At 40.7% G+C, this 15,058-nt stretch overlaps 1 protein-coding gene across 5 annotated transcripts in view; it reads right to left on the bottom strand.

Annotated features, from left to right (window-relative positions):
* Positions 1–15,058, bottom strand: part of SFMBT1 (Scm like with four mbt domains 1) — a 153,344-nt gene that overhangs the window by 8,302 nt on the left and 129,984 nt on the right. For all 5 annotated transcript variants that reach the window (XM_030927965.1, XM_030927931.1, XM_030927991.1 and 2 more), the window contains 8 exons: positions 14,071–14,197; positions 12,912–13,025; positions 10,825–10,867; positions 8,542–8,606; positions 5,931–6,070; positions 4,997–5,106; positions 3,626–3,801; positions 69–247 (listed from right to left, as the gene is read on the bottom strand). In XM_030927965.1, coding sequence (XP_030783825.1) covers positions 69–247; positions 3,626–3,801; positions 4,997–5,106; positions 5,931–6,070; positions 8,542–8,606; positions 10,825–10,867; positions 12,912–13,025; positions 14,071–14,197 — 954 coding nt within the window. The remainder of the gene's footprint in view (positions 1–68; positions 248–3,625; positions 3,802–4,996; positions 5,107–5,930; positions 6,071–8,541; positions 8,607–10,824; positions 10,868–12,911; positions 13,026–14,070; positions 14,198–15,058) is intronic.

Here is a 15,058-nt window from a genome sequence, read left to right as displayed (position 1 = left end):
TGTGTCCATACTATAAAGCAGTGGTCACTTGGCTTTGAGACATTACAGGCACATCACAGATCTCATACCTGGGGAGAGCCTGCTGGGGTATTATCAACAGATGCAGAGGAGCGTTTCTTCTTATGAACAAAAACATTTTTCCGCCTCTTTCTCCTCTTACTGGCTTTTTTCAGGGCACAAGCTAAGTTACTATGCCCACCAGGTGGCCTCCCAATTCTTTTATTTTTCTTCTTTCCATAATAATGTGCTAAATGTGGATGACAAAATGAAGTAGCTTCATTATTTTTGTGCACCTCAAAACCACAAGAGATTTTATTAGCATAGCAAAAAACAGGTACATTGTATTTGATTGAGGTTTAAATACCATAGAGTGGAATAAACAGATCTGAAGTACACGGTTTGACTAGTACGGAACGGTCCCTCCATATCAAAGCATACAGAACATCTTCAACCCAGAAAGTTTCCATGGTCCCTTCTCAGTCAGTACCCCTTACTAGAAGCAACCACTATTCTAAACACTATCACTATAGATTAGCTTTGCCTCTATGGAACCACACAGTAAGCACTTTTTTGTGTGTGACTTTTTTTTTTTTTTTTTTGAGGTGGAGTCTTGCTCTGTTGCCAGGCTGGAGTGCAGTGGCACCATCTTGGCTCACTGCAACCTCTGCCTCCCGAGTTCAAGCAATTCATCTGCCTCAGCCTCCCTAGTAGCTGGGATTACAGGCACAAACCACCACACCTAGCTAATTTTTGTATTTTCAGTAGAGACGGGGTTTCACCATGTTGGCCGGGACGGTTTCGATCTCTTGACCTCATGATCTACCTGCCTCGGCCTCCCAACGTGCTGGGATCACAGGCATGAGCCAACGTGCCCGGCCATGTGTGACTTCTTTCACTAGGTATAATGTTTTTGAGTCGTGTGTTTTATTATATGTTTCTTTTCTATTTGGATATCTGGTTGTACCAGTGCTATTTTTTAAAAAGAATTTCCTTTCTCCCTTAAATTTCTTCATCTCTTTTGTTGAAAATCATTTAACCATGTTAAGTTTGGCTCTATTTCTGGACCCTGTGGTCTGTCCCATTGTTCTATTTGACTATTCTTTTTTTTTTTTTTTTTGAGACAGAGTCTGTCACCCAGGCTGGAGTGTAGTGGCATGATCTTGGCTCACTGCAACCTCCACCACCTGGGTTCATGCCATTCTCCTGCCTCAGCCTCTTGAGTAGCTGGGACTACAGGCGTGCACCAACATATGCCCGACTAATTTTTGTATTTTCACTAGAGGTGGGGTTTCACCCTGTTGGTCAGGCTGGTCTTGAACTCCTAACCTCAGGTGATCTGCCTGCCTCGGCCTCCCAAAGTGCTGGGATTACAGATGTGAGCCACCGCACCTGGCTTGACTATTCTTTAATGCCTCTTTTGATAATTATAACTTAATGGTTAAAAAAAAGAGAGAGACTAAGTCTTCCAACTTTATTCTTTTTTTCCAAATTGTTTCAGCTATTCTAGATCCTCTGCATTTTCATATAAATTTTAGAATATACATTGCAGAAATGAAACCTATATATTCTAGCTGAGTTATGTATTAAAGTAATATCAAAATATAATTTTATGAAAAAATTTAAATTTTCTAAAGGGTATGAATCTATTTGACATCATTCAAATTACTAATTGGGAAAAATTGTGATTGTCCTTCTAAATTCTAGGCTAATTTCAACTATATTATTGTGAAAGATAAATTCAGACAAAAGGCACAATCAAATCCACATATCTTCCCTTCACATGTCTTCCTTCAGAGTAGTGTACTTATACATGTACTTATATGAATAGTATTTTTCACTCAGCTCCTAATAATTGCAGTTGCAAGAGGCTAAGATAATTCCTACCCTTACGGAGTTTACAATCCAGTAAATATAAATAGAAACTAGAAGGTTAGACTTATATGATTTTGTAATTTAAATACTGATTAGAAAGCTCATCATACTAAGTATGGACTGTGAATCAGCAGCATCAGTGGCATCTGGGAGCTTGTTGGAAATGCAGATAAGATACTCAGGACCCAGATACCCACAGACCTGATACATCAGAAGCTCCATTTTAACAAGATCCTTCAGTGATCTGCATGCACTATAGTTTAAGAGGCACAGATCCCTAAAAGAAATCTTTCCATTTTAACAAGGTTAAAATCCTCCTCTGTATTGATTCTCCCAAGTGACATAGGGCTTGCAGGATTTAAGGAAAGGTAGGATCAGAATTTTGTCTTTGGGTGGCAATGCCTTGACAAGGCTCCATATTGTAAATTTCATCCTATGTGACCCCTGCCCCAGTTTCTCAAAGGAGAAGATAAGCAAGGACAGGGAACAGGTGTTATGAAAGTTCAAGGAGAGGTTGCAACTACGTCCTCTCCTATTTCCACTTCCCTAACTATTGTGGCTTCATTGCTGCTCTTCGGAGACACTAAGCAAGCTCCTGCCTCAAGCCTGTGCCCTTGATGCCCCCTCCCCAGGACACTCCCACCCAGCTCTCTGCACAGCCGGCTCCTGTTTCCTTCAAGGTGTTACCGTGTTACCTGTCAGAAAGACTTCACTGACTCCTTGCATAAACAGCACCCCAACTCCCAGCCTTCCTCACTCTCCTACTTTGCTTGCCCACCTTGCTTCACTGTTCCCACAGTATTTCTCTCTCTAAATTTCTTCCCTTGTTCGTTATCTATCTCCTACATTAAAGGTAAACTCACTGAGGATAGGAATGTTTTCTTTATTTTTGTACCCCAATGCTAGAACAGCATAAGCACACAATGAGTACAAAATATATACTTGCAGATTGTATGAATGAATTACATATCCTATTAGATACAATAACTAATTTATATACATGCTATATATAAAAGTTGACACACTAAAGCCCATGGGCCAAGTCTGGCCCATGACCAAGACAAAAATTACCCTTACTTTTTTTTTTTTTTTTGAGGCGGAGTCTCCCTCTGTTGCCCGGACTGCAGTGCAGTGGCCGGATCTCAGCTCACTGCAAGCTCCACCTCCCGGGTTTACGCCATTCTCCTGCCTCAGCCTCCCGAGTAGCTGGGACTACAGGCGCCCGCCACCTCGCCCGGCTAGTTTTTGTGTTTTTAGTAGAAACGGGGTTTCACAGTGTTAGCCAGGATGGTCTCGATCTCCTGACCTCGTGATCCACCCGTCTCGGCCTCCCAAAGTGCTGGGATTACAGGCTTGAGCCACCGCGCCTGGCTGTACCCTTACATTTTTAAAAGAGTTCTTTTTTTTTTTTTTGAGACAGAGTCTTGTTTTGTCACCCAGGCAGAGTGCAGTGGTCTCGAACTCCTAACCTCAAGTGATCCACCCACCTTGGCCTCCCCAAGTGCTAGGATTACAGGCATGAGCCACCGTGCCTGGCCAAAAAGGTTCTTAAAAAATGAAAACACAACACATCAAGAAAGAATATATGACAGAAAGCCATATGACCCACAGCATGAAATATTTATCATCTGGCCCTTTACGGAAGAAGTTCGTGTGCCTCTGCTATATATGAATGTCTGTAAAGTAAAAAACCTTCCAAGATGTAAGGTATGGTCAGCTGCTACGGTTAACACATTGGAAAAACATGACTCACTGTATTTGGTCTTTGTAAGTACAGAACAGTTCTCAGAACACTTATCCAGAACCATCCGTGGACCGAAGAGGTTAGGACAGCATTCCAGTTTGATACAGGTTTGCCGGCAGAATTCAGTCACCCGATCTGCTGTTTTCACTATCTCAACAGTAGCCCGATAACTCTTTCCTTTATATCTGCCATTGGAAGACATCAGATGCCAAATGTATTGGGCTAATGATTACCCAGAGAAAAATCAAACATATTAATACACCTAAAAAATATTTTTGCTTCTTGGAATATTCTATGTCCTTTATAGTTCGAGGGCCCTGAAAACAACAAGGAAGTTCTGCATATTGAACTTAAATCAAATCAAATCTGGTAAGCTATGACAACTAAAAGCTGAGTTATTTAAATTAGCAAAATTAAGCTCCTGCTTTCTGTTCCTAAGTTCAGGTTTTCAAACAGTAATTTCACTAACTGCTCTAAAAAGAAAAATTACTTTTCACTAAGTCTTTCTTTACCCTTGGCAGTGATCCTCAGACTGTTGTCCAAGGACTAGTATCACCTGCCAATTGCCATCTGTCCATGACAAGATCAGAAAACAAGAGTACATGTTTATAACCTTTCACACTAATTTGGAAAAGTAATTTTATGTCTCTTACATCTAATAACAAGAATTGTTCTTGCATTTTTGTGTATTAAATTTCTTATTTCCTTTTTGTTTTTGAGATAGAGTCTTGCTCTGTCGCCCAGGCTGGATGAAGTGCAGTGGCATGATCTCGGCTCACTGCAACCTCCACCTCTCAGGTTCAAGCGATTCTCCTGCCTCAGCCTCCAAAGTAGCTGGGATTACAGGCACCTACCATCAGGCCTGGCTAATTTTTGTACTTTGAGTAGAGACTTTCTTTCATCTATGAAAGAATGGAAATCTAAAAAAGACAAACAAGCCTGGTCCTTCACCACAAATAGCTGAAAAAGCCCTGCCAGAGGAAACATAAGGCCTCTGATATTATCCACAGAACTAATTCTGTGAATTTTTTTTTTTTTTTTGCGACAGAATCTCACTCTGTCACCCAGGCTAGAGTGTAGTGGCACGATCTCAGCTCACTGCAACCTCCACCTCCTGGGTTCAAGCAATCCTCCTGCCTCAGCCTCCCAAGTAGCTGGGATTACAGGCGCGTGCACTGTGCCTGGCTACTTTTTGTATTTTTAGTAGAGACGGGGTTTCACCATGTTGACCAGGCTAGTCTTGAACTCCTGACCTTGTGATCTGCCTGCCTCGGCCTCCCAAAGTGCTGGGATTACAGGCGTGAGCCACCATGCTCTGCCGATTCTGTGACTTTTTAAAGACAAGTAAAAGTAAATAGTAAAAACAAGCAGTCTACTCACTTGGCTTTTAGGACTTCCCCACATCCGTGCCACACAGAGTCTTTGTCCAGCTGGAGCTCCCGAAGGACACGGCTGGGTTTGTAGGCTGCATTGATAAGTAAAGTGAGGACCTGAGCTCAGTTTTAAAGCAGAAACACAGATTGGGAAGGAGAAAAGTAGACCATTAGAATCTTGTCATCACTCCCTTAAAATGTTAAGGTCATTTAGGAGGTTAATTCTAGTCATATGAATTAACAAATGTTAAGATAATAGTATCAGAGATATTACAGCCACCCAAAGATGCAAATAAGAGAGTACCAAAACCTCTTCAACATTTTTTAAATGTTATGGTTAGGAAAAAACAGGTACCATGATTTTCAAATTGCTCCAGAACATGCTTCCAAATGCTTTCGCAGCCACGGTACACACAGAAAATTATATTTGTTTGGACCACTGTGTAGACAGCTGAGGCTTCTTGTGGCTAGAGGAGTCTGGTCCAGAAGCTCTGGCTTCCCCAGATCCTGACGTGCCACCCTGAGGGCTGAAAGGTCTCTTATCTGTTACTTGCAGCATATCATACTGGTTGGGAAGAACAAAAAGCCCAGCAGATGTGTAGCTTTATCATGGCCACTAGGTTAATGCCACATAGCCACGGCCTCTCAGTCATAGAGTAATCTCACAGTTCACTTTTGTATAGTTCTCTTCTGGTCTCTGACAGAAGACCTTTCTACCCTGACAGAGGTGAACCTGCTTTGTGAAGAATTGTTTACGTGAATATTTCCTAGGAAGGAGAAACAATTACATACCCTCTTCACTATCCAAAACATGAGAAAAGTTAGTAACTTTTGATAAAACCTAGAACTGTCACATCTATGGCATGTGGCTCCCTGTAGAAATGACCATAGGAGAATGCTGTGAAATTTCCAAGTTATTTTGCTCTAGGCCAGAACCTTACCTCTCTAAGGACCAGAACACAGTTCCCAGGTCCTACACATTGAGGCAGCTCAGCAATTCTTCCTTTGTTAAGATATGGCCCTGAGAAGCAACGGTGGTTGAAGTATATCTTTGGACAGCAATATTTTCCATTAATCATAACTGGGAAATGAAGAGAAACAAATATTCAAAACAGTCATTCTCTACCCCATGTTTCCAAAGCTTGAATTGCCAGGGAGGAAAAACCAAGCACATGTACCATTATATTAACATAAAGTTTGGAATTACTTACTTTGAAGCTTAACATGTTGTCTGAGAATGCTCTTAAGTAACTTACAGAGCTTATCACTCTGCTGAAATCAAACAGGGTACTGAATTAACATGCTGATTAGTTCCTAGGTTACTGCAAAATTGATAGAAGAACCCTATCTTCTATCAATAAAGAAAGTGGAGGGTGTATTCCAAGAACACATGAGGATTCTGGACGATCAATGATTTCTTTTCCAGGTCTTCAAAAACCAACTTTCAATAATCTATTCTGGAATATTTATAGAAATTGTCGAATATTACTTAGAATTACAGCTTGTCTCCTAAAAAACCACCAAACTAATGTTGGCAGCCTTTGATGTTGTGAGAGCTCTCCCATCTCTGAGATTTCTCAGAGGGCTAAAAGTATGCTGTGACCACATCTCTTAAGTTTTTTTTGTACTGTGGGGTATAACTGGGTCTAGAGACCCTTTTCTTCAACTACTTGGCTGAATCAATACTGTCCTTCAATTTAAAAAATCCCCTCATAGTGGTAGGCATGTCAGCTGTTGAATGTAAAAAATTCAAAGATACTAAAACACTGCTAAAAACCACAGAGAAGCTCTTCTAATAGATATGCCTGTTAATCCAACGTTAAGAAAAGACGTGCACACGCCCATTGTTGAAAGGATCCTGCAGTTCATAATGTTTTCTCTTTAATTAAGAATGGTCATGGCCAGGTGTGGTGGCTCATGCCTGTAATCCCAGGAATTTGGGAGGCCAAGACGGGAGCATGTCGCTTGAGTCCAGGAGTTCGAGACCAGCCTGGGTAACATAGTGAAGCCCCATCTCTACCAAAAAAAAAAAAAAATCAGCCACTTGTGGTGGCATATGCCTACAGTCCCAGCTACTCAGGAGGCTGACGTAGGAGGACAGCTTGAGCCCAGGAGGTGGAGGTTGCAGTGAGCTCATACCACACCACTGCACTCCAGCCTGGGTGACACAGTGAGACCCTGTCTCAAAAAAAAAAAAAAAAAAAAAAAAAAAGGATGGCATATCATAGTGACCAGTATGCTGGTGCTCACATTTCCAGTTGAACCCTGTAACCCAAATGCCTCTCTTCAGGATTAAGGCACTCATGTCCCCGCTGCTAGGTATGTTGGCAGCTTTTGGCTTTCAGGTTTAAGTCTATTCTGGAATCACCCTGAGCTGGGTACTGCTCTCAGCAGGAGAGGGCCACCTTGCCCCTTGTGACGTGAGGAGGAAGCAGTGGCTTACTTCCAATAACTGGTCAGTAAAGTGTGGCCACCACACCTGAATTAGGATCAACTCTGAGTGGTTAGATCAGCTTCAGGGCTCCCAGTAGAAATAGAAGAAACTTCTGTTGCAACTGCATCATGGTTCAACTTCTCTCTCTGCCCAATCCTACTTCCTTTATTCCTTCCAAGGAGCTGTTCCCAAAAATACTCCCCAATGAAACTTCTGAATGCATATGTCAGAGTCTCAGACTCTGTTTCCCAGGGAACCTGACCTATGACAAAACCCAAACCAAAAGGCCTTGGCTGAGGCTGTGCAGAAGATATTAATGTCTTAAATTCTGTGGTTTCAGTAGGCATTTGAATGGCCAGGAATGCATCAAAAGCAAGGAGTTACACAGTCCTAACCCTCTATGTACAAATGATGTAATGAAAAGGCAGTGGGTAGAAGAGACGAAAGTATGGGTTTCAAATTTGTGAAAGACTTCAGTTTCATTTCTGTCCTTTCTACTCGTAAGCCGTGTGATCTTCTAGGCATTTACTAAATATCATCTGAATGCCCAATCTGTGCTAGAATATACAGAGCCAGGATGCTAAACATTATACAACAAGCACGTAGACGTTAAGAATAATTCAAGAGAGAACCCTGGACAAAAGACTTGAACCTCCAGCAAGGATCTTTGTCTCATTTATCAGGCATTGCCTCTGGGACAATTTCTTTTTCCAATGCTTTATTTTTTTTCACATAAATTGTGAAATGTATATACAAAGTATGCAAATCATAAAAAAGGGTTTTAAAAAGAATAAACCTCTACCTCTCAACCATCTAGCTTAAGAAAGAACACTGCCTGGAAAACTTCAGATTCTTTAGCTAAAGTCAAGGATGGTAACATCGACCATCTGAGCCCTTCGCACACAAGGGGTGATCAGTAAAGAATAGCTATGGCTATTAGAAATGGGCGGAACTATCAGCCTAGAGATGATTATTAAACTAAACACATCCTAGACCATTATAACTCTAGTCACAATTAAGAGACCCCTCTATGAAGTCATATCCTATACATCATTAAAAGATATAGTCCATTAAAAGAAACTAAGTCTTCTTTTCCGTAAGATGACATATGCTTATACCTGACTCTGTGGAGTTCAGCTCCTGATTCCTCAGGCCCTCATGGACAGTCCTCGAGGACGGTACTCTGGGTCAAGAAAACACAGTAAAATAGTGAGATAATCCTTAAGATCAGTAAAGTGTGAGGCTTAGTTTCCTTCAAATCTAAGAAGAAAGCAAACGTGGCATGTTGCAAAATCTGTAACAGAAGGTACTCCCTTGATGTTTTTTTTTTTTTAAAGAACAAGGCCGGGCTCACGCCTGTAATCCCAGCACTTTGGGAGGCCGAGGCGGGCAGATAGATCTCAAGGTCAGGAGATAAAGACCATCCTAACATGGTGAAAACCCATCTCAACTAAAAATACAAAAAATTAGCTGGGCGTGGTGGCGGGCACCTGTAGTTCCAGTTACTTGGGAGGCTAAGGCAGGAGAACAGCATGAACCTGGGAGGCGGAGCTTGCAGTGAGCCGAGATCGTGCCACTGCACTCCCGCCTGGGCGAGAGAGGAGACTCCATCTCAAAAAAAACCAATAAAACAAAATAAAACAAAAAAAGAACAATTGTTTTTAAAACTATATATAGGGCATAATGAGCCAATGGACGTCTGTATATAGCATTGTGATACTACATATTCAAATTTTCTCTTCATTTATTGGGCAAAAAAAATTACAAAATTTCCTGTGAGATGCTTAAACCACAAATAAACTACTCATTTTTCAATAGTCAAAGAACAGAAACTTTATATAGGGTCTGTTTTCTTCATCCATTGATTTTCAAATTAAGATAAATTATGTTATTTTTAAAAACCCAGAGGCTTATTCTGTATGTAGCAATCACTGAAAAAAGCCTAATTTATCTTTTAGAATGCATCCTAACTAAAGCTTTGGATCAGTTTTGGCAACTAAGTCAAGGAAAAATCCAAGGCCAGTCTCTTTTTCATTATCGTCTCACTTCTCTACTTGGGGTAAATGTCTATGGCCCTTCTCTCCACTTCTGTTGTTAGTTTTATTACCCACATAGTTACAAAGGTTTAGGTAGTTATAGAATTTGCTATATACAGAATTGTTTCCCCCTACTCAAATTCATATGTTGAAGCCGTAGTGCTCAGTGTAACTGTATTTGAAGATAGGGCCTTGGGGATCATTAAGATTAAATGAGGTCATAGGGTAGGCCGTAATCCAATAGCACTGATAGCCTTATAAGAAGAGAGAGGTCCGGGGGTGCCGGGGAGAGAAAGATTTTTCCACCATGCAAGGACACAGCCAGAAGACAGCCATCTGCTAGCCAGGGAGAGTGCCCTCACCAGGAACCAAATCCACCAGCACTTTGATCTTGGATTTCTCAACCTTCAGAATGTAAGAAAATAAATTTCTGTGGTTTAAAGCAGGGGTCCCCAACCCCAGGGTCACAGACCAGTACCCATCCATGGCCTGTCAGGAATGGGGCCACACAGCAGGCGAGGGAGCATTACAGCCTGAGCTCAGCTTCCTGCCACGTCGGCAGCAGCATTAGATTCTCACAGGAATGGGAACCCCATTGTGAACCGTGCGTGTGAGGGATCTAGGTTGCACGTTCCTTAGGAGAATCTAATGCCTGATGATCTGAGGTAGAAAAGTTTCATCCCGAAACCATTCCCCACCTCAGTCTGTGGAAAAACTGTCTTTCACAAAACCGGTCCCTGGTGCCAAAAACGTCGGGGACTGCTGGCTTAAAGCCGCCAAGCCTGTGGTATTTTGTATGGCAGCCCCAGAAGATTAATAGAGAATTCAACACCCAATGTTTTAAAACACACATATACACACAGAAACCTTTGTACTTTTAAGGTTTGAAGGCATTACTAATTAACTGTTTCTCAAAAGCTATGTGTGCAGGTATGTTACAAATGAAGAATTTCTTGATGGGCACAAAGTCACTCCTTTGAATGTGTCTTTTCTTTTAGAGTTGTCTTCTACCCCAAGCTTTATTTTTTTCCACTGTGACAAATCATATCCTAATTTACAATTTTTGCTCTTCCTTAATGAACACCAGCATGGGGACTCTTATTTTCTTTCTTTTATTCAACTACCTTAAGGCTCTAAAAGCCAAAGAAAACTCAATTTAGACACCATCTTGGGAATGCATTGTACCCTTTTGTATATAATATCATTTTAGAAAATACATATACTCCAAAGTATACAAATGATCAAATGTTGAATTAAAAAATTATGCTTCCATCTGAGAAAATGAGGAAATATACCCTCTGAAATAGTTATTTTTCTAGATATTCTAACTTGTGAACTGTTCAGACACATTATTATATTACTTACTGTTTTTCTGGCTGAACCACTGCAATTTTCCTCTGTTTATGTACTGTAGGAAGAAAAAAAATATATAAATGCCAAGAAAAATTAAAAGACAAAGGCAAATTTATACATGTATTAAGGTTACATTAGCATATTTAAAACTTGGTTCTGTGTGAGTGTGTGTGTGTATATATATATACACACATACAGTACTATAAATTAATGTTTATGTCTGAATATCTAGACTGAAGCACATTTTCTTGGTAGGGGTCTTTACACAAAGAGCAAAAATAGTATTTTCAAGGCTCCCTGGGTCAGTAAGTGTTGGGAAAGCTGAATATCCACATGAATGAAGTTGGACCCTTACCTTAGATCAGTGGTCCCCAACCTTTTTGGCACCAGGGACTGGCTTCATGGAAGACAATTTTTCCATGGACCAGGGGATGGGGGGGTCATTTCAGGATGAAACTGTTCTACCTCAGATTATCAGGCATTAGATTCTCACAAGGAGCATGCAACCTAGATCCCTCATGAGACAGTTCACAATAAGATTCGCGCTCCTATGAGAATCTAATGCCGCCCCGATCTGACAGGAGGTGGAGCTCAGGCACTAATGCTCACTCGCCCGCCACTCACCTCCTGCTGTGTGGTCCGGTTCCTAACAGGCCATGGACCACTACTGGTCCACGGTCCAGGGATTGGGGACCCCTGCCTCATATCATATATAAAACTTAACCCAAAGGGGATCAAAGATCTAAACATAAATATAAGGATTAAAACTATAAAACTCTTAGAGAAGAGCAAGGAAGAAAACTATAAAACTTATTCTTAATAGTCAAAAAATGGAAACAATTCAAATGTCCATCAACTGTTAAATAAACAAAATGTGTTATATTTATAGCATGGAATATCATTCAGCTATATAAAGGAATAAAGAACAGATACACACTACAACATGAATGAACTCTGAGAGCAGTATGCTAAGTGAAAGAAGCCAGTCACACAAGACCATGATCCCATTTATGTGAAATGTCTAGAATAGGCAAACCTATGGAGACAGAAAGTAGATTCGTGGATGCTGGGGGTGGGGATTGATTGCTAATGAGTACAGGGCTTCTTTCTGAAATGATGAAAATGTTCTCAATCTGACTATGGTGATAGTAGGTATGTCAATTATAACACTATAAAGCTGTTTAAAAAGGGGGAAAGTGGGTTGCCACTTTTGAGGTTAGGTTGCAGAAAGACTCTGGCTTCCATCTTCTTCAACCTCTGTTGCTCTCTCGCTTCCTCACTCTGAAAGAAGCCAGTAGTCACGCTGTGAGCTGCCTTACGGAGAGGCCCACATGGCAACGAACTAAAGGAGGGCTCCAGCCAACACCCAGCAAGGAGCTCAGGCCCTCAGTCCAATAGCCCAAAAGAAGACGCATTCTTGCTGCTATGGTCTGAATGTTTGTATTCTCCAAAATTCACACTGAAACTTATCCACCAATGTCCTGGTATGAGAAGATGGGGCCTTTGGAAGGTGATTAGGTCACAAGGGCAGAGCCCTCATGATGCAGAATAGTGCTCTTACAAAAGAGACCCACAGAGCTAGTAGTCCCTTCCACCATGTGAGGACACAAGAAGGTGCCAACTATGTACCAGGAAATGCGCCCTCACTAGACACTGAATCTGCCAATGCCTGGATCTTGGGCTTCCCAGTCTCCAGAACTGTGAGAAATAGATTACTGTCATTTATAAACTTCCCAGTGTGTGGTATTTTGTTACAGCAGCTAGAATGCACTAAGACACTTGCCAATAATCATCTGCATAAAGCTGGGAGCAGATCCTCCCCACGGTGAGCCTTGAGATGACTGGAGCCCTGGCTGATAATTGAGCACAGCCTGTGAGAGACTCAGATCCAGAGGACCCACCTAAGTTGCACCCAAATTCCTGACCCACAGAAACTGTAAGGTATTAAATATTTGTTACAATAAATAATTTCCTGTGCAGGAACAGATAACCAGAATGTCATTTTTTTCCTCTGAAATGTCCAGATTAGTTTTAACTGGCAGCAGCCACACAGAAGATTATTTAACAATCAATCCTCTAACCCAGAAGTAGACAGATACCTCGTGCTCGGCGAGGAGTGCTGAGGGGGTGGCCATTGGTTTCACACCAGCCCAAAGGAAATATATCCATGGATTCCACACTCACAATATATTCAGGTATAGGCTTCTTAGAACCTGTTTAGATTTAAAACAAAAAAACAAAAAACTTTTTTTAGACCATTAAATAACCTTCTTCATAAACTATTTTCTAGATAATGTTCTACTCTTGTAATAATGCAGACACAAGTCTCTTGACACAGAAATCATACATTTTCATGTATGATAAACATTATGAAAGAAAGTAAACTGTCCCCCATGTAAAACTGTATCAGGACCAAAATGGGTAGAGAATATACAAGGTGACACTTAAGCTAGGCAATAGCAAATAAGAAACTGGAACTACCACTGGTATCATTCAGACGGTTAGTATCACAGTCATTTCAGACAAATAGAAACCAAATGGCAAAGGTGACAATTCTACTCAATGAGAACATCAGTTCTGGTACTTCGGGAGTAAGCCAGAAAAGAAGAACAGTGAATTCAAATCAGGAAGTGATTTGGCAAGTTGCTGAACAAGGATTGCATAAAAGTCTACATTCAATATTACCCTTGATATCCGCATTAAATGTGAATTCTACAAATCAGAAATAGTAGGTACCGTCTCAAAGTCTGACTATTTGGTAGCAGGCTAAAAAAGCAGCTCAGGACATATACAGTAACCATAGTACTGACTACTCATGCAGTGCCTTGCATTCATAAACCTGTCCAATTATTGAATATTACTTTTAGTACAGTTTATCATTTGTACTCTATATACTTTTTGGTTCCACTGGGCTGCAGCAACCAAAATTTGATCTCTTCAATAAGCTAGGTGTTAATGTTCATGCTCATATAACTTGGTCACATCAAAATACATGCTATTTGACTTATGTTTTCTCCTTCCAGAAAATAGGGGACTCTATAGTAAAGAATTTTTATTCGTATTCATTTCCTAAAATTTGAAATTTGAAAGCCAAGGACAGAAAAATAAATGTTTCGCTTAGAGTCTTGCATTACAAAAGTCTCTGAACAAGATCCCCATTTAACTAATCCATTAAGTTTAACAGACCACATTACAGGATTAAAAAGGAAGCTCAAAGGAGAGTGGTCACAGGAAGGCTTCTGGAGTGCTGGCACTCACCCTCCAGCTGGAGCCACAGGTAGGAGCCTCTCACTGCAGTGATGGTAGCAACACACACTTCCTCAGGGAGAAGGGGGTTCGCCGCCTCAAGCTTCATGTTCTCTTTAAATTCATGTTCAGAAATTAACTAGAAAATGAATGAATCAAATCCATTTACTGGAGTAACACAGTATCAACTCATGTGCTCAGCCAGAAAACCTTTTTCAAGTAGTATTTAATCCCTAGGTTTAAAGATAACATTTATTTTGCATTTTTTTGCTTTTTAATGAAGCAAAAGGAAAATGTCTGCCTTTCTTGGTGTTATAGGAAGTATTCAGGAAGTACACTCTTTGATGTCAGATATTCCTGCATTATTGACCTTGCTCAAGCTGTATAGCCTCTTTTTGCCTCAGTTTCTTCACCTGTCAGATGAGGTTGAGAACTCCTATCTGGCTGTGCTATTACAAGGTATCAATGAAATAAAGTCTCTAAGGTTCTGTATCCTGAATCAAGTGGCTATCAACACTGTTGACTCACTTCCCCTCACATAAAGCACCCTATCATACCACAAACTGCCTGATTCATACTTGTATGTGTATCATAAAAGGCAATCAGGATAAAGAATGTTTATCAACAGTGGGAAAGGGTCATTTAAAACAGAAAAACATCCAGCATCCGAGTCAAAATGGACAATTGAACATCTGCATTTGAGTGTTCTCTCTTCTGACACCTAACTTAAAAATTAAAGTTGTTTTTGGTTTGCTTCTGTTTTGAAGACAAAAACTTAATATCTATATTAAGATGGATGTAACAGGAGAGGAAACAACATTTTATAAGCTAAAATTTAGAACAGGATCTAGAAACTAAGTTAAAGAAAGGCGAATCTATGCTGGCAGTAAAGAAAGTGAAGAACCAGGTACTAGGCAACTGGAGGTAGAGGAGAAGTAGTCAAAACAAGGAGGATTTGTTGAAAACATTTAAGAAACATTTAGGTTATGCCATTGGCTCC

This window comes from Rhinopithecus roxellana, chromosome 1 (assembly GCF_007565055.1).
Source record: "Rhinopithecus roxellana isolate Shanxi Qingling chromosome 1, ASM756505v1, whole genome shotgun sequence".
NCBI lineage: Eukaryota > Metazoa > Chordata > Mammalia > Primates > Cercopithecidae > Rhinopithecus > Rhinopithecus roxellana.
The sequence above is the reverse complement of the archived record's forward strand: the minus strand, read 5'-3'. Positions and strand labels throughout refer to the sequence as shown.